This window comes from Nannobrachium achirus (genome assembly GCF_963921795.1).
Source record: "Nannobrachium achirus genome assembly, chromosome: 13".
Lineage (NCBI taxonomy): Eukaryota > Metazoa > Chordata > Actinopteri > Myctophiformes > Myctophidae > Nannobrachium > Nannobrachium achirus.
The window spans coordinates 28,655,003-28,676,192 of NC_137833.1; the positions used below are offsets into that span (position 1 = coordinate 28,655,003).

Sequence of the window (21,190 nt, forward strand, 5' to 3'; positions counted from 1 at the left end):
AAAATGAGAATGGACAGTGATCTAAAAACATGACACATTTCTGAAGGGTCCATGGCTTTCAGAAGGTATTCTGTTGAAAAGGGGAGTCTTTTCTGGTCCCTCCCTAGGGAGAGGAAATTCCAATTCGAATACCCACTCAGCTATGGCCACCCCACAGAAAACCTGTTCCTGTCAAATCTATTCATCAAAGAGATGTGGGGAATTAAATTTGTGTTGGGGTGGGGTTCCGAAAACTGACTGCAATTCAACTGAATGCAATCAAATTATTGGAATGCAGTCAATCACAGTGAAAACAAGAACATTACTTCCCCTTAGTCATTTGTCAATGTGAAAAGAAAACAAGACTGTATCGAGTTATTTCCAGGTCCGTTTTACCAATTATAGAGGGTTTAAATGGTGTGGATATGCAGCTCGGCAAATAAAAGGTTAATTGATCTCAGTGCATGGATAAGGATAATTTCACGATAAATCTAAATCTCAGCGATACGATTATCGTGTGCGTCTTTTATTACGATAAACGATAATAAGGATTATCGTCCCATCCCTAAATATGGGTGAATAAGAACACAAATTCTTACTAGTAGCCATCTTCTCAGACAGGCATGGTGGTATTCCATGGGTAACAGCCCAATCATGTGCTCCTCGTCCCACTAGAAAACTGGACCACAGTAGAAAGAAGAGAAACTGTGTCAGTATGGCAGTCTAATAATATCAGACTTGTATGTGTTAATTAAAGTGGAGCGTCAGTCACCAGGGGGGGATCCTTCCAGCAGACAGCTTTCCTTTCTGTGCTTCACTCAGCAGACGGTTTGCCACTAAGACTGGGTTCTTAATACCTGCAGGGAAAGCAAAAAGTAGGGCTGTCACAATTACATAATCGTCTAATCGCAATTATTTGACATAATCGCGATTATTTGACATAATCGCGATTATTTGTCATAATCGTTTCCATGTTGAAAAATGTTTATATATTTTTTTAAGTAAAAAATAGTGGAAATTTCCACTATCAATGTTCTTTTTTAAGTATAAAGTTGTCAAATATGTCAGTAATTTCTTTGTATATTTAGGTTATGTGTCAAATCTACCATGTGCAACTTAAAAGCCTAAAAGCCAAACAGAAATGTAATTGTCAACGACAAAAACAAAATTAAATCGTTAATAGCAATTATTTGAGTGACAATTAATCATCATGTAAAATGTCATAATCGTGACAGCCCTAGCTAAAGGAATCAGTTCATAAGAATGCATGCCATGATTATATCATAATTATGTAAATGAATAACAAACTTTGACTTTTGTCTAAAATACCAGACCTGAACAGTCTAAAAGGAAATATAGCAGATGCTTTCAAATGCATGCAAATGTCAGGATTCTTAAAAGGAACTACTTTAATATTGTTAATTATTTTAAACTATGATCATCTACCTCGACACTAGTGCAACAGATCCAGTAGCACTATAATCATTTCCAGGTCAGAAATAAAGAGCTAAACAATCACAGTATTGTTGGTCATTAAAGTGCAATGTGCGCTGGTCTCAACCTTAGCTCCAAAACAGCTTTAATGTTTAATGTTCAGTCTGAGCGTAAAGAAGAATAATGGATACATTCTAGTAGTTCCAAGTTCGAACGTCCCTTCTGTTCTGCCTTATGAGCTGGATGATATTTCATATGAAATTAAACTACCCAATTATACAACAGTTATTTCCGACCAAGGAATTTGATTGGATACCAGTGGTCTCCCATGAGTGCTGCAGCACTACTGGGACTTTTAAATATGCATCACTAGGGATGGGACGATATGAACATTTCATGTCACGGTTATTGTGACCAAAGAAATTGTGATTTACGATATTATTGCAATAATCAAAATATCCCCAACGTCCAATATTTTGCCAAAAAAATAGACTGTATTAAGTATGTTATTTCCTAACCAATTATGGAGGGTTTAAAGGTAACAGATACGAAGCTCGGCAAATAAAAGATGAAGTGATCCAAGTGCACGACGGAGGATAATTTCACGATACATTTTTATCTCCACAATACGAGTGTTTTTATCACAATAAAAGATAATTACAATTAGCATCCCATCCCTATGCCTCACTTCACTCAATCCACTCGTATCTACATCAACGCATCGATTAAACCACAAAAAGTTAAAGTATGGAGATATGAGGTTTCAGCCCGACAGCAACGATGTGTACTTGGGTTACTTTCCACCACTGCCTGCTGTAACATGTAGACTAGCTAGTGTGCAGGAACACGTTTATGTGCTCCTCCTTGGAAACAACCGCAGTCCCCATCTAGTTGGCCGGGCCAAATAAATGATTAAATAAACAAACATATCATTATCTCTCACTCATTACAGTTAGCTAATAAACAGTGCTTGGAGAACTGTTGTTATGAAAGCAACATCACACTCAAGTTCATGTTCTTGTCAGGCATATGAGCAAGACTGTGATTATGTTTGACAGAATCACGTGTACGACCGAATCGAAACCTTGCACAGCAGCATGATCCTGATTGTGAAATCGCTTAATTATGCGTCCCAGGTTAAGAAGCAGCAATGAGATGTTCAGTGTCAATGTCCAAAATCTCTGTAAACCTAAAACACATTTGGCATGCATTACGCTGCAGTAATCAAAAACATGTTTTATTACAAGAATTAAATAAGAATCTCTCATCTTTATCAAGCAGCTATGTACTACATTTAAAAGTGCATAGTTTAAACGCAGCTTACTTTGAATAAAGAGAAAACATGGGCAGAGCCATGCATCCCATCTAGCCTGAGAATCTTTCATTCATCAAGTCTTAAATGTTAAAGCTAACTGTTAGGCACAGTAACAAAAACAACATGTTGTATTTTTGACTAAATGTCAAATGCCCACTTTGAACCCTAGGCTTTTCTTTCTTTCTTTCCCCCCTCTCTCTCTCTTTGTCTCTCTTTGCTGGAGGCCTTAGACTCAGAAACACTCAAAGCCCTTTGCAAGTATCTGCTGATGTAAGCACATAAGCAAAGAGTACTAAATATCCTCCAGGTAAAGACTGGGTGGTCCTGCTATAATAAACTTTCATGATGCCAGTGGTCTCCTATAAAACAAAGATATGGCAGAAACTAAATCTTGAAGAACGTGAGATCCATAGCGGTTGGGCTGGGCTTACTTCTTTCAGGTGATTGTATTTTAATTAGCACAGCAAAACAAAGATACAATACTTAGAGCAGTGGGTCTTCAACGTTTTAAGGCCAAGGACCCCTTATTTGAGAGAGAGATGAAGCAGGGACCCCCACAACCTTTTCGTAGATTCCATATAGTTTCATCGTTTGACAGCACAATCATCAGTGTATTTTGGATTCATGTCAATTTGTGTTTGTAGATATTTAACCACTTGAACTGTCAACACTTAATAAACTTGACCTTTCACTCCGTACTTGTCTTTTCCCCCGTCTGCTCTTTTTCCCCCCTACACCAAACCTCACAACGCGAGTCGTTGTGAGATTGTATATCTGCTATTTTTGGCTAAAGTTCTCAGAATATGGACGTTAGGGTTCAAGTGGTTAATATAAAAAAAGGAGGAAAAAAAGTTTCTATCACACAAAGATTTGGAGGACCCCCTGTAGTAACTCTGAAGACCCCTAGGGGTCCCGGAACCCCTGTTGAGGACCCTTGATTTAGAGATCTTCTGTTACGCACCACTTATAGAGCCAACAGCTCCATAATGCAGCGACTTCCCATCCATGATGCTTGCGTCGCACTCAATCTCTCCTGACAGATTCAAATTGGAGCCCATCCCAGCATTTGTGAAAGGAGAGTCCTAAGTAAAGAGCAAAAACAACAAACAAACAACAACAAAATGACTAGGATCTGCCTTCATAAGCCTTGTTATATTCAATATTCATACAGAGCTTTGAACACACATATTGTAACTGAACACTGTAGTCCTCAGACCATGTAAGAAGTTGTTCAAATCTTGGAGACGTGGACATAATATTTCCAAACAACCTGATCTTTGGGTACTATATCTATAACATTGTTTTTGGAGCGGTGAAAGCGCTCCCAATAGACAGGTATGTCCGTGGGTATGTCTGTGGGTGGGTGGGTGGGTGGCTGGGTGGCTGGCTGGCCGTGTCCGTAGCCTGGCAATACCTTGAGTGGCCACACACAACACACTAGTTAAAGGAGGGGCGCTGTTTTGTGCAGGCCAGGCACACTCAACAACACACACACACACACACACACACACACACACACACACACACACACACACACACACACACAGGGTATAGCTGCTCAGATTCACCGCTCCACTTCGAACCGAGGTTTGATTTTTACAATGTGAAAGCATGAGAATTGTTGGCTGTAACTAAAAGCCTACTAGTTTAAATCACCTGGCCAAAATGTCCAGCTCTTAAGAAGGGCCGGTAAACTGTAATCATCACTCCAGATTATTACACAGATCAATTTCCAGGCATACTGTAAGTGTTACCTTATCGCGTACTTGATAATTGGAAGCAGACACTGGCTTAAACCTATTTAGGTTATATGGTAATAATAATGTTTTGAGGACAGAAATGGCCAGTTAAGCTTAAGTGTTGCACGGCCGTCTTTTACTGCTGCTGGGTCTTCAATAAATAAGATAGAAGTAATTCAAGTGAGTGCTGCTGGTGATCTTTTTTCTTTGTTTTTCCTCCCCCCTTAGACTATGATTATTACCTTCTAGAAGATTGTTATAGTCCTAGATCATTGCTAGATTGTTAACTTCTGCAATTGCGTCTGGTTGTCTTACCCCAAAGAGTAATGCTGCTTGCACAACCAATATGACCAAATTTTAATATTGTATACTTTCATGTATAAATGCCATCGCTACTAAATGAATAACATTACAGAAAAAAGTTGTAATTAGATTTACATTTTAGTTGTTGGAAACTGGTTAAGGATGTAACTGAGGCAACACACCCACGCACACAAATTACTAATGCAAAATAATAAACCCTAAAAATTACAGAAAAACAAGAGATCCACAGCATTAATGAATGGGAAAAAAGAGAAAGAAAAGGTTACTCTACAAGGAATGCTTACACAAGCGTAAGCAACTGCTTACCTCGCTGCACATATCTCATATCACATATTTTTGCAGAGCAGCTGCAGAACTAGACAGTTCATCAATGTCATTGTTTCAGCCCAACTTGCCCCGGGGAAGCTCATCCCTTACATTATCATATATATCATATAAATATAAAGAATGAATATCCATACTGGCTGTTTTACATCAGCACATACCTGTATATGTTTTAAAATTACCAATACATTTCCGTCAAACTTGATTTTTTTTTTGTCTGTTACGTTGATATGAGCCTGAGAAGAATTTTGTTGTATTTATTTTTAAATTAGACACCCTGGGTGTTCACTGCTGTGTGTGTAGATTTGCGATGGGGGGGGTTGTAACCAACCTCGAGTTCAACGAGGGCTGCAGCCACAGCTTCTACTGCAAGAGCACCAGCCTTGAGTCTATCCACAGCCTGCAAACGACAACATATGTACAGCTTGATGGACAAAAATCAGCACAGAATATATATTAAAAAAAAAACATTAAGCTTAATTTGAGGGGAGGGGGGAGTATGTATTGCTCTCCAGTGGAGGAGAGATAACTTCTCTGCATGCGCCCAACAGATGGCTGCTCCGATCGCTCAGATTGAGTGCATAGGAGGGGGTTAGGGGTTACAGTACGTGTCCTGTTCAGGGACACACATCAACATGTTATGTATGTAGTCTGGGCGAGCTGAGTGCTGAACCGGCAACCTTCCTATGATAGCTTGTTATTGTAGCTGGAAGATCACACTGATCTACGAGTTAACACTGTTAAGCTTGAAGATCAGCTCTTGTCGGCAAGAGACACGTCATGCAATGAAGTACAAAGCATTGGTTCAAAGAGTTGGTTCCGCTTCCGGGGACCCCAAGGGGTCCTCAGGGGAGGTGGGGGGAGATGGTACGAGGGGGGGGTCCCCATCTAAATGAGTTAATATAGCACAATCATTTTAACCCATTTAGACCTGAGGCCACAGAAAATATATTTGAGATACATATAATTTTGCGGGTCCTTGACATGAAAAAGGTTTGAGGTATTTGATTACAGCAGGTAGTGGCTCTGGTCTAGACTCTATTCTATGGTCTATCTATCTGGCCAGCTGAGGCTGCAATGCTGTTATCAACACATAACTTACATTCTTTGGAACACAGTCCCTCCTATCTAGAGCCTTACCTTTACTTTCATCTTCCTGCACTTTACCTGAGCTCTGTGCTCTTCTTGTGCTTCAGTGCTCTCAATTAATCACTTTAATCGGATGTCTAACATAGCAGTAGCATATAACGTGTAAATCCGTCTTTTCACCGTTTAATAACACTCATCGTGGTGACGTGGTCACGCCTGTGACTTCTGTGGGTCCTTCAAAATAAGATAAAATCATGAAAGTCGCTGGCATTTCTGAGTTATAAAAATTACCCAGCGGGAAAAGTGTTCCCAAACCTTTAATGAAATGTAGGTTTTTCTTCTTCTTCTTTCTTTTCAAGATTTTGCCTTTTATTTTATTTTTTTGATTGTCATTCAAAACATTGGTAATCTTCGATGGAGATCAGGATCAGCATTGGATAAAAAATAAATCTTGCATCGGCCGGCCTCTAATCAAAAGCATATTTCAAAAGACTTTGTAAAGGTTTTAGTGACTTTGTGTGTGGAAATATTATGGAAATAACTTACTCTCTGGCAAGCTCTTTTGCACACATGCTTGTACTCCTTGGCTTTAGATTCTGAATGGTATCCTGCTCCTGAAAGCAAATTATATGAAAAGGACATTAACCACATCGACCTGAGCATATGAGAACTACGAGCTCAGCTTGCATTGGCTATTTTCGGTGAAAAGATTAGGTGAAAAGGGGTTTGGTATTTAAGTGGTTAAAGATATAATTCACTTTCAAATAAAATAAACATTATATGAAAAAGAATATGAAAAAAAGTAATGGGGGAAAAATCACAGTACAGCCCCCTCACGCATTAGAACAGTGGTTCTCGGGGCATCCGCTGGCCTACTGGTCCAGGCGCATACCACTTAGGCATTGCCACATAGGCATAGATGTCTGGCGGTGTCCCCGGTTCGATTCCCGAACCTACGAGGCGTTGTGAGCATGTAGATTTGCTATTTTCACAATGGAACAGATTGAGTCAAACCAATATTGGGGGGGGGGTCCCAGTTTAGATATGATTATTTTGGGGATATACAGTAGATCTGCTATTTTCACAATGGAACAGATTGAGTCAAACTAATGTAATGCCCACTCCTACAATTGAGAACCACTGCATTAGAATGTCCTTCTAATGCGTGAGGGGCCATGATTTTTTTATTCATTTTTTACGTGTCTTTTATTTGTAATTGTAAGTGAAATATCTCTTTAAGGCAACACAGTAAAATATAACCACTATATTGTCGACTACTACTGTGTACTAACATACATACCTGCATGCACTAACACAAATCCACCCACACCGGTTGGCGGTTCCTTCTTGCTCGATACCGTATCCTGCTGACTGGACCATAGACTGGCCAGAGGAGGACAGCAGGGCTGCTGTTCGTCTGCACAACTCATTAGATTCTCCATAACCCCAGCAGAACCTGTCAAGCATCATGGCCAACTGGACTCTGGCAAGAGACTCATTCTGACAGGATACCTAATACAGACAAGAGAACGCAAACAAAGAAACCCTTTAAAGCACTTGAGTGAATGGACACCACAGATCAAACGGTAAAACTCTGAAGAATCAGAGTGTACAAATAGATAGTGTTTGTACACCATTAAGAGTTAAACTAACACCAGGCTAAAATGTAATTTGATAGCGTGTCATTGCTGACCTGGCATCATATAATGTCTGTGTATATAGTTTCAATGTACAGATTATTGATATTGTTTTGGTTATTCTACCGTTAGACAGACAATAGATCTGTCCCATTTCCCATATTGCATATTCCCTCCTGATTGGCTACGATCGCCTTCTAAAGTTTGTGTATGCGACGTGATGGTCGCTTTAATATCTCCTGATTAGGGAGTCTTACTGGTGCTTAACTGATCTTAGGCTCAAACTATAATTCTTGTAATAACCTACTGACCTGTTTACTGTAAATATTTTCTACTTCTATATGTTTTTTTTAATGTAAATATGTTTCACTCTACAAATTGGGTACATAAGGGCCCCAAATGCTTTCTTGGGTTTAAATCCTATTAGTAGACCTTGTATCTGAACTCCTGTGATTTTCCTATGCGAACTGCTTATGCCATCGCTACTAAAATCAATCAATCAATCAATCAATAAATACTGTAAACAATCTTTTTCAAAGGAATCTTCAAATATTTCAGTATTTTGATTAAGCCTGGCAATGAATGAAAGACATAGTTATAATGCTATTTTATTGTCAACTCAGGCCCCTTTTCCACCAAAAGAACTTTGGTTCGAGAACTGGTCGGACGAAATTTATTGGTTCCAGTTCCGAACCAACTTTTAGGGTTCTGAACCAATTCATTTTCAGTGGAAACACCCTGAACTGGTTCAATATTAGGCGAGAAAAAATAACTGAACCAGTTCAACTCTGGTGGAAGAGGGGGTCATCGCAGGGTCGACTAGTATTGCCAAAAGTGGAATGTGACAGCTGACTGGAGTCAGGACATCTTGGGGACATTAAGTCCATCCTCAGACAACTTCGCAACATCAGTAAGTAACTACAGTAAGTACATTTACACAAGTACAGTACAGTTTCAGTACTTTTACTTCTACTACACTACATAACATCTCAGAGGCAAATATTGTACTTTTACTCAACTACAATTATTTGAAAACTTTAGTTAGACTTACTAGTTACTTTGTAGATTTTGATTATTATTACAAAATATAGGCTATATGAACCACTTGACTTCAGCCATATACATTTGGGCCATTATAAATAGGAGATCTACAAGCTCACAATGCATCGCATCTGCTATTTTCAAAAGAATGTTAATCATTCGAAAACTTGAAATGGGACATTCTGCATAATGAGTGTTTTTACTTTTGGTAATTTAAGTACATTTTGATGCCAATACTTTTACTCGAGTACATTTTGAATTCCGGACTTTAAGTTGAAACGGAGTCTTTCAATATTGCAGTATTGATACTTTTACATGTGAGTACTTTGTCCACCACTGTTCACAACCCCGAAAACACATGAAGTTCATCATCACGGCTATAAAACAACATTTATACTCCGTAGTAGGTCGGGAGTCGCTCGCCGGAAAAATAACGGACCTACAAGCTGACAACGCGTTGCAATCGCGAGCGGTGTCAGCTAAGCTTGTAGATCAGTTGCAAATCAGACACGATCGAGTTGGCTAGTGTTAGCACTTAGCAGTAGCTAACTGTAGCTAGCTGTCAGAACAAATTCAACTTACTGTTTCACTGTTACAACTCTTCTGTGGTCAACATGACCAGCCGAAGCCCACGGATCCACTCGGCATGTTTTTATTCATTTTGTGTGAGTGATTGTTATGAGCGAAAGTGTATCTAGAGATCCAAACTTTCCATTGGTATACTTTCTGCTAGCCTGTCTCCATAGCCATAGCTAGCTAGTTAGCCACCTAGCCACGGCATGAATGAAAACCACTTCCTGGTTCACATACACGTTGCTAAGGAAGTGCGTTCTTTCCAATCCAAACATTGACCCACGTGTTCAACGCAGACACAATACACTAGTAATGTATTAATTTAACAATTTATTTGTATTTATTCAATATTTTTCCTTATTGTAAAATGTTAGCACAGTGTTATTATTTTATACAAAAGAATGAACAGAGTAAATGTGATAATTGATTGTGGCCTGATTGAAGACACAATCAATCAATCAATCAATCAATCAATCAATCAATTTACAATTTAGGAATTTAGCAGACGCTAAATAAGCGACTTACAACAAGCAAGGTAATGCACCATCATACAATGAATAAGCAAGGTAATACATCAATACATCAACATCAATACATCAAATGCATAGAAATATCAATCTAGACAAAAATAACTAGTAGACTGAGCACCTACTCAGTAAAAAGCTATATAAAAACCTAAAAAATGCTATCTAGCTTTCATGCAGACACAATAATAAATACACAATACACTAGTAATGTATTAATTTAACAATTTATTTGTATATTTATTCAATATTTTTCCTTATTGTAAGATTTTAGCACAGTGTTATTATTTACAAAAAGTGAACAGAGTAAATGTGATAATTGATTGATTGATTGGCTTAATGCGACAAAAAAAAACAAAGTTATTTACTATCCCTTTAAAAAGTTGGTCTCCAGTTACTTTATACTAAATGTTCCTTCCTGTATGTTTATTTGGAGATAACATCTGATAGACTGTTATGTCTCTATAATGTTTGAAAAGAAACCCGCACACCCTGCTCCAAATAAGTGAATTTATTGACGTTTTGAGCACTAGCTCTTCATCTGGTCAAAATGAAGAGCTAGTGCTCGAAATGTCAATAAATGTGCTTATTTGGAGCAGTGTGTGCGGGTTTCTTTTCAACTATACTATTTTCCAACCAGCACCTCATTTAAGAGATGTGCATATTTTTTTATATTCTATTTTCTATTTTTTTATCTTTATATGTTCTATACTGTTCCTGTGGTATTTTCTAAAGTAGACTGTTTCTGTAACATCCTATAGTAGCCTAGTAAAGATATTTTATCCACAATGAATCGCGTGTTTGAGGCACTAAACATACTCAAAAAGGTGAGTTCTTTGTGAAATGTGTTTGATCCCTGTCCTGTGTTTGTGTGTGTGTTTCCTCCCACACCAAAATACATGCATGTTAGTACGTAGCCTACATACATTTTGAAGGCCTACTCCTGCCAGTGCCCTTGACCAAGGTAAAGGTACTGGCATTAAAACTGGAGTTGGTCTTGGTCCCCTGCAGGCATTGCACTTTGGCAGCACACTGCTCCTTAAGAGGTGTCAAATGCAGGGGATACATATCCCCAAAGGGATGATAAAGTATACTTTACCTTTCCTTACCTTACATGTAAGCTAATGAGAACAGCAATTGCACAAATGTATGTTTATATAATATAGACTAGGTTGCATAATAATATCAAACTACACACAAAGTAGCCTTGACTCTATACACTTTCAGGTTTGCTGCTCCATAGTAGCTCTGGTGGTGCCTATGAATCAGAATCAGCTTTAATCTGATTCGTCTTCTATGAACATCTCCTACCATTTCAAAGTTAATATCTAGGTCTTCTGTCAATTAAGATCCTACTATAGGTGACTATGTCATCATGCCATGGTCTCTACTCAATTTATATTTATATGGATAAAAATAAATTGTAAAAGGACTTTTGAAAACAATTAAAAGTAGTTATTAAAGACAGAATAGAAAGTAATAAGCTAAAATAAAACATAACATTTACAGCAAGCACAAGAACTTTGATTTTAAAAAAGCTGACAGTTGTAGCAGACCTGCAGTTTTCTGCATGGAGCTTTGTTCCTGATAGTGGTGAATAAAAACTGAACACTGCTTCTAGTATAAGAGAAGCTTTTCTCAGGGTAGCTTTAACAACTGGTGCACAGCTGCAGCAGGATACAACTCAAACTCACTTGACTTTCTTACTTCTCAAGTGCACCCCTGAAGTAGTTATTAGATCCAAGAGGAGGGGGTGGGGGAGTCGGGCCTTTCCATTCTGTTTGATATGGCTGCTCTGTGCTCTGCCTGTCAGTCAGCATATCATTATGCTTGGCACAAAACATTTAATTAGTGCGCCTATCTTTACAATGACTCTGTACTGTGAACAGTAAACTCTGTACTATAAACAGAGGTCCCCATGATGTGCCGTAATCGTATGCTCTCAAACCCTGGAAAAGTCAGTTGCCAATCATAACTGTACACAATTCTCTGGGCATTTTCTACTCTGTCTAGACATGAATAGATGTTTTATTGTCATGGCCTATTATAGCGTAATGACAGGAAAGAGAAGAGGGGAGCACGAGTCAAAAAGTAATCATATATTGCACAGAGATTACAATTCCCTCAGGAAATCCCGCTTTAAGAACTGAAACTCGGTTGTGTTCAAATAAACAGAACATGCTCAATTTTCGCTCTTCCTGTGAGGCATCTAACATTATGTATGCCTTTGTTTTATCATGTTATTTCATCGTTCGTCACTGAGATCCAAGAAGCAATCACGATGAAGGTGGCCCTATAGCCTCTGCTGGGAGTTAATGTTTTAATGAGTTACTACTGAGCCAGATAAGACCACAACAGAGAAGCTAATCGGATGAAATAAGCCAGTGACTGAAAAACTCCAGAGAAGCAATAATCACCGAGAAATGTTCAGAAGAACTCTCGGAAATAACCACTAGCCGTCAACACACAGTCCAACATCATCATTGATCTGAAACAGACACCTCCGTGTTCATGATCTAAGTGGGAGTTTGCCTGGGCGTTCCAAGCCAAGCACATTCTTTAATCATAATATCTACTGCGGTGTTGTTTGTTTTGGGTCAGGTCAACAGAGATGAAACGGAGCGGTTGAATCATTAGAAGAATTGGGAGCCGGGGCGTTGAAGAGGGGCCCGGTCAGTCTGTAGGGGGTGGCCCTAGCATCACATACCGTCTGATCTCCATGGAAACCTTGTTTTGATGTTTTGGATGCTGCAAAGAGCACTGGGCCTGCTGTCCTTTTGGGCAAGTCAGTTTTTATCAATAATGATAGCTATGTGTTGTATTTATGTGTAATAATACCCCAAGTGAACACAGTACAAGTATTTTTGTTAGCTTAACTCTGATTGCGTACAAATGTAACCAAGTGGACCCTTCTCTCAGAGTTAAAAACGGATAAATGAATACAAAGGATTAATGTGTCTGCTTCTGAAAAAGCTACCTATAAGAAATAAATTTAAAATTCTTCCAGGCAACTGTAGACACAGTGGGATATGTATGTAATATGGAACCTCTATACCAATTTTATTGCCCTTGTGCTACATGATTTAATGGAAAAATCGTATAAGTCCAGTTCCTACGCTACATAGCATCATCTGCTGTGAAGACTGTTATTAACGCCTAAGATCCCTGGGGAAGATGACCTAAAATAACTCATGGAACTACAAAGGTTTTCCAGGCGGTTGATTTTATTAAAATAGAAGCATGAAGACTCGCCCTCACAGGCCCAGTGGATCGTACATACAGTATAATGTAATTCCTGTAATATTGAAAGGTAAAATTTGTCTTGATACCAAAATCAACTTTACCCATGTCTATATGCAAAATGTATCTTCTGATCTATTACAAATACAAGTAATCCAACTACATTTATAGTCAACCTGTTCGTAAAGCATGTTTAAAATTCAGTTGTCTGTGCCGTGCCAGCAGTAGAAACATTATTGCAGCAAGCCATCAATGAGGTAGCTTACTTCGTCGATGTCGGGTGGAAACCTTGTATCTCCAAGTTTCAAATTTGTAAGTTCTTTCGCAAAGTAAAGCCCTGCTTCATCATACAAGGCTGTCGCACAAAAGTAGTGAAAACAACAGATCTACAAGCATACTGTGCTTGTAGGTCGTCTGTTTTCAATAGTTTGAATCATTTTTAAAATGATAAATGCAAAAGAACGGTTTTGGACATACAAGGTTTTCACCCGACAACGACGCTATGCTGGTTGATTCAGAGTATACAAACACTGTGGTGTGAAGAATAAAATAAACAGTGAGAGTCATTACAGGATATTTTGCCAAAGCAACAACCCACTGGAATCTAATTCCAAACCCATATTGAGCGAACCATTTTCATTAAGCACCATTCAGTGGGTCATTACAGCTCCATTCCCAGAGCCTATAATGTATGCTTCATGGTACAAAGGTGCTGCTTATACAAAATGACTGAATACAATTCATAATGCTTTCATACAGTAGTTGAAAATCTGTTATTACAGGTACCCAGTTAGAATAAAATAGAAATCAACTGCAAAAAGCTGGTGTCAAGTGAAGTACTTTAAGGGGAATTCCACTCAGTTTAAGAATCCAATCCCCACATGATGATGTTCCTATAGCCTGGAACAGAACAAGCAGTACTTGTAATCATGAACAAAATACTGTATTCCCCATAGGGAGAAACTACAAAACCAAGACTATAATTTGAAATTACATATGAAGTACAGCCTGGAACTTTTGCACAATCAGTGGGGGCCATGTCATACAATACATAAGCCAAGGTATATGCAGTAAAATCCTGAATGTTGATTCATTGTAGCCCACTAAGAGAGTACACAAATGGAGCCATTTGTACACTCCTGTACATTTGTACACTTTCATCAAAATTAAAGGGATAGTTCACCACCAAAATGACTTTTTTTCTATCGATTACTCACCCATGGAGACTTGAAACCATGGATATTTTTTTGTTTTTGTAGCATTTCTAAGCCAATAATTTGAAGAGACTCTTTGTGTCTCCATAGAGAACAAAGCAGGCTCTTTGTGTCTCCATAGGGAACGACTGATGGTCATCAAACTATTGTCTTAGGAATGTGACAAAAACACATGGTCTCCATGAGGTGAGTAATCGATAGAAAGAAAAATATCCCTTTAAATGAACACTCAAGATTTTATAACAATCTATCGGGACCGGCCTACTCGGGAACGATGTAAATAGGGAATGAATGCCCCGCCCTTTAATGCAAACCCCATACCTGTTGTCATACCCGTTTTGACCATCTGTTTGCCTGTGTCCATTCATGCCCATATATGGAGATAACTGTCTGTCTGCATCCATTTTATGCCCATATAGAGATCTCTGTATCTGTCTGTCTGTGTCCCTTTTATGCCCATTATGGAGATCTATGTATCTGTCTGTGCTTCTGACTGTGTTGCAGACACAGTGCCGGTTCCGGAAAACCGCGTATCGGGTCGGGTCAAGGCCGGGCACTACACTCCGCGCTGTGGCGGGGAGCGCGTGTGCCGAATTTGAAGCCGGTGGGACGAACGGTTCTCGAGATGAGTGGGGCACATACTCACATACATACTCACAGAGATTTCTTGCATTTATTGTAAGATTAGCCCTGCCCTTTTCGCTCAGCAGAACAAACCTTTCCATGATAGCGTTCGGCTGCTCTAAAAGCCAACGCTTTCATTATACCCCAAAAGTCACCCTTCCTTCAACAATAGCAGTTTAAATAATTTTCAGGATTGTTTACCAAAGTAATCCTTTTCGATAAAAACATGTCAGTTTGGTTTGAGTTGAGACGTTGTGGTTCTTATTTGAACAGCGAGACATGATGCTGAGGAGTAGATGAGTATGATGTTTGACTGGACACAATGGACGATATGGACAGACAAGGCTGAAAAGATACCACAGAAACCAACGGGCTGTATCATATCACCAGTGACTGACAGTTTAATGTTTTCATTGTGGCACGATTATAGCACAATATGCACAGTTATTTGGAATGCAACAATAGGCTGTTTTCATTAAGTAGGCCTAACACACGCGCACACACACACACACACACACACACACACACACACACACACACACACACACACACACACACACACACACACACACACACACACACACACACACACACACACACACACACACACATGTGTGCACACACACATGCACACACACACACACACAGTCCACACATACACAATTTTACTGATGTGTCATGAACATATCCTGCATAATTAAGTTCTTGTATGTTTGTTTAATATAGAAATATGACACACTACTAGACTGTATAGTTACAACATGCATGTGTGTGTGTTTGTTACACTCCCATTGGGGCTTTTGATTCCAAACTTTTCATTTCACTTTTTCCATTGTCTGATAAGTATGACATGATGAATGAAGCATATGTTAATTAAAATACAGCATTATACAATGATTAAAGGCCTGAGATTGATAACAGTTCAGGCTTTTGTTTATTATTGACACGTTTATGTAATCCCTCTGGGGCAATGTACTGAACCAAATATTCAGAGTTTACTAATACCAAAACAAAAACCATACAAGAGCTTACAGCTGTTGGTACAAGATCGGCTATACAAAATAATTGCTGCAATTATGATCGCTACAATCTCGGGGCTCTGTTTAAGTCTGAATTTTTGTGTGTGTTTTGGTATAGATAATAGCCTTGTGGGGTGTAATTATGTTGCTATGATCATGAAAACAAATCATATCAACAAAGACACAGTGTGAACCTTCTAATAATGTTATTTCTGGTGGGGTACAGCTACTGACATCTAACACTGCAACCATGACAATAACAATGTCCTATGATGCATTCTGTGGTTAGTGGGGATACAGCCGGTCTGCAGTGGTAGAAAGAAACTAAGCACATTTACTCAAATACCGTACTTAAGTACACTTTTGAGTTATTTTTACTTTGGTGTATTTCCAATATTCAGTATTTTTACTTCTACTCCACTACATCTCAGAGGCAAATATTATACTTTTACTCCAATATATTATACAAAAACTTTAGTTTATACTAGTTATAGTAGATTTAGATTATTATTACAACACATAGGCCCATATACATTTGATCCATTTGCAAATAGCCAATCTACAAGCTCACAATGCGTCGCAATGAGACACATTGTGAGCTTGTAGATCTGCTATTTTCAAAAATACTCTTTTACATTTTGAATTTGTGAAATGGGACATCCTGCATGACTATTTTACTTTTGTACTTTAAGTATACTTTAGGCTACCAATACATTGTGCTTTTACTCAAGTAAAAGTAGTATTTCTATATTGCAGTAGGCCTGTATTGATACTTTTACTTACTTAAAAAATGTGAGTACTTTTTCCGCCACTGGTGGTTTGTTGGGGATACAGCCAACTACCTGTCTGCTATAAAAGTTTTGTTGCAACTTAAAAATGTCAAGTTGTCAAGAATAATCCTGTTGGAGAGTGACGTGAACCACAACAAATATAGCAGTGTGATATCATGTGTATATGTGAAATGTCCTGGTGTCTTGCTAAATAACTGTGTGTGTGTGCGTGCGTGCGTGCGTGTGCGTGCGCGTGTGTGTGCGCGCGTGTGTGTGTGCGCGCGCGTGTGCGTGCGTGAGCACGCCTGTGTGTGAATATGAATAATATGTTGAGTCTTTCCTATGTTTTGGACTAGCAATTGAGAAGCAAAATAAACAAATAATACAGGTATGTAATGCCAAATATTATTAGTTTACATTATTCAGGATTTATTATATTTACCATTAAAATTATACATATATAAGTAATAAGAATCTAAATGTATTCAAATTGAATTTTAATTCAATTTAATGTACAACTTTTTACAATGTTGCAATATGGACATCTAGTGGTTTGACTTGAACAGTACAGTACAGAGAGCTCTGTAGGCTATGCAGCACTCACCCTGCATATAATCTCTCAAGAACAGACTCTCTGATGCTATGCAAGAGAAGGAACTTTTCTTTGATGATGGCTAGCCAGATTGCCCTTTTGTATGAAACTATTTGCTTTTTCTTTTTTTCTTTTTTACTGTCAAAGTATTCAATCAAAGAGCACTGCAAAAAAGGTTTATAAAATTGCAGATGCTCCTTTTTGTTCCTTTTCTTGAAGAGTATTTTCACACACACACACACACGCACGCACGCACGCACGCACGCACGCACGCACGCACGCACGCACGCACGCACGCACGCACGCACACACACACACACACACACACACACACACACACACACACACACACACACACACACACACACACACACACACACACACACACACACACACACACACACACACACACACACACACACACACACACACACACACACACAGGTTCATTGCCACATCACAATTTTACAGTTTAAATAGAGTGGTGAAAATAACAAAACAACAATATCAAACATACATATATGGTGAAAGTGTAGTAAAATAAAATAAAATAAGGAATATACTGTACCTGCATTCTCTTGTGTAAGTAAAGAGACATCACTTAGCAACGGATAATGAAGAATATGTTAAAGGACAACTTTGTTTTTTTACAACAAGGGTTCATATGTTAGATTGTAATTAGAAAAAAGAAAAGATCAGTGTTATAATGTTTTCATTTACTGCTTTCTATTGTTTTAGCGATTTTAGTATTTTGATTTCAGTGGGTGGGGGCATGTGTACAAGTGGCTAAATATGTCTTTTTAGACACAATAAGCCGGCAATTTGTTTGTTACTATTTACACCAGACCCCATAAGTCACATCTGCCCATGAAAGATTGTGGTGCATCTTGGGAATGTGTGATGGCCTATGTCTCCTGGGGACAGAGCTCAGTAGCCTATACTTGTTCTGGGGGCCTCATTTGGGGCAGCAGGGGATGGCAATTAACGTCAAATTCAGTTATTTTTTTGCATAGGCTAATGTCCCCAAACTCTGAATTGTTTTTGCAGATTAATCTGATTTCATTCCAATCGATGGCCGTCCATCTACATGCGACACATGTTATAATTTTCATAAGCTTTTTATTGTTTAATGCAACCATTTATTAACCACTTTCAACGTGTCATCCCAATTTTGGGAATATTATTATAGACGAACAAACATCTTCAAACATTTTCTCTTTTCACAGCAAAAAAATAAATAAAAATAAACTGTGAAAATGGTGGATCGACACTTTGAGAGCATGTAGATCCACTATTTTTGGTATTTCAGAAATTTGGCCTAATTGGTGACACAACATTCCCATTTCTTTCTGAAATGATGCCATGTTCAGCAGCCTGAACAAGCTGAACCTGCTCCTGGCTGTGGAAACTGCTCCCTAAAGGCCAGACCACACCATTGCAACTAGTCACAACTCCTTGCAACAAAATAGTTTTAAGGACAGTCCACACCAATGCAACTCCTTGCAACTGCTATTGTGGATAATCAGGGGTGTCGCATCAAATTCTGGATTCACTGCGGGCCCCCATGAACGCATTATGACGCATTATATACAAGCTCACAGAGCGGCACCACACCTCACATGTTTTTATTTATTTTTTATTTTTTTTCCCAGTTCCAATTTGATTATTTTGGGCAGTCCCCATTCATATTCATATATGATTATTTTGGGTGGTCCCCTCAGTTCAATTATGATTATTTGGGGGGGACCTGAAAAGGTTGAAGACCACTGCTGAGACCACTGCTTTGTGTGTGAGTGTTTCTTTGAAGATAGCCTATGGATCATCCAGGAGACTAGAGCTATCACACCAGTTGACAGGTGGTTTTGTGGGAACATGATAAGACATGATCCTGTTTTATTGATCTGATCTAGCCTTTGTTTGACTTGTAAATAAAATGGTACACACCTGCATACAAAACTTGACTATTGTAATTCTCTCCTCACTGGTCTCCCGGCATGTGCACTTAAACCTCTCCAACTGATCCAAAATGCCGCGGCACGACTGGTCTTCAACCAGCCTAAGTTCTCACATGTCTCCCCCCTTCTCCACTCACTCCACTGGCTCCCGGTTGCGGCCCGCACTGAATACAAAACACTGATGCTGACCTTCAAAGCAGCCAAAGGTATGGCTCCTCCATACCTCCAAAACCTGATCAACCCCTACACCCCCACCCGTTCACTTAGATCAGCCAACACAGGGATGCTGACAGAACCCTCGCTAAAACCCCCAGGACAACGATCCACTCATCCGAGACAGTTTGCCCTCCTGGCCCCAAAGCTGTGGAATAAACTCCCTGTCGCACTTAGAACAACGGACTCACTCGCTATAGCTTTCGCTGTGGACTGAAGACTCACCTTTTCAGACTCCACCTAAACCCATAGCACTACTGAAACACTCACTGACCATACAGGAAGCTAGTTAGCATTTGTTTTTTAGTTTTTTAGAATCCTTTTTTTTCCTTTACTGATTATATTGTTTTTTTTAGATTGATATTCATATGCATTTGTTATATTGTTGTTGATGTTCTGACATGTTATCTTGTTTATTATAGTGATTTATTATCTGCTTATTGTATAAGTCGCTTTGGATTAAAAGCGTCTGCTAAATGCCTAAACTGTAAACTGTAAACTGTATACTAACCTGTTGAAACACAGATGGAGGAAAGTAATCAGAGATTCATGGGGGTCTTTGAAATAATTCACAGAGGAGACATGTGTGCACATCTTGTATTAAGCAAGGTGCTGGACACATCATGAATCAAGGAGAAGGTGATGAAAACATCCACACAAGCTCCCGAAACTTGTTTTATTACTGCCATGAGGTTTCGACCATATAGGACAGGTCTTCATCAGACAAATCTTTAAAATAACTGGATAAAATAAATAAATAAATGGTCTGCTTTCTCACACACACACACACACACACACACACACACACACACACACACGCACACACACACGCACACACACACGCGCACACACACACACGCATACACATGCATGCGGCACTAACACATGCATGCACACACACACACACACACACACACACACACACACACACACACACACACACACACACACACACAGACACACACACAGTGTCACACACACACTGATAGTGGATTTTAGATTTTTGTTTTAAGTTAGATTTTTAGTTTTATATTGTAATCAGCAACAAAAAAAAGTGTTTTAATGGCTCCTGTCATTTTAAACATCATGCTGAAGAATCTGAATAAACATAGCCTTAAACAAAACTGCACACACACACACACACGCACGCACGCGCACGCACACACACACACACACACACACACGCGCGCACACACACACACACACACACACACACTTGGCATATTCATCTCATTAACTTAATAATAATCAATATTACATTATTTGTGGTTAAAATGCCATTTTAAAAATAATTATGAGCACACATATCGTTATTTACAGACCATAACTATATTGTAATATGTGTTTTGCAAAACTGTTGTGAAAAGTTTAAAATGTCTCTAATTTAAAGCCTCCAAGCTATATTTCATGCAGTGGCTCAGTGGCTCATGATATAAAACATCCAGTTATAATGCTCCATACAGTGACTGTGAGCATGCAACACGGTGGCCCGGCGTTGCTATCGCCTTCAGTGTCGCGTGCTACAAAACAGACGATGTACAAGCTCACAATGCGTCCCCATCACGAGCCGTGGTGAGCTTGCAG

The 21,190-nt window shown here is 39.0% G+C and overlaps 1 protein-coding gene across 1 annotated transcript in view; it reads right to left on the reverse strand.

The window, feature by feature from the left end:
- Nucleotides 1-9,642, reverse strand: part of tasp1 (taspase, threonine aspartase, 1) — a 50,925-nt gene extending 41,283 nt beyond the window's left edge. Inside the window, exons 1-7 of the mRNA XM_080739946.1 lie at nucleotides 9,465-9,642; nucleotides 7,505-7,716; nucleotides 6,751-6,818; nucleotides 5,447-5,515; nucleotides 3,690-3,810; nucleotides 752-836; nucleotides 579-658 (exon numbers count right to left, since the gene is read on the reverse strand). Of these exons, the coding sequence (XP_080596072.1) occupies nucleotides 579-658; nucleotides 752-836; nucleotides 3,690-3,810; nucleotides 5,447-5,515; nucleotides 6,751-6,818; nucleotides 7,505-7,646 (565 nt within the window). The 5' untranslated portion in view covers nucleotides 7,647-7,716; nucleotides 9,465-9,642. The remainder of the gene's footprint in view (nucleotides 1-578; nucleotides 659-751; nucleotides 837-3,689; nucleotides 3,811-5,446; nucleotides 5,516-6,750; nucleotides 6,819-7,504; nucleotides 7,717-9,464) is intronic.
- Between the last annotated feature and the right edge of the window lie 11,548 nt (nucleotides 9,643-21,190).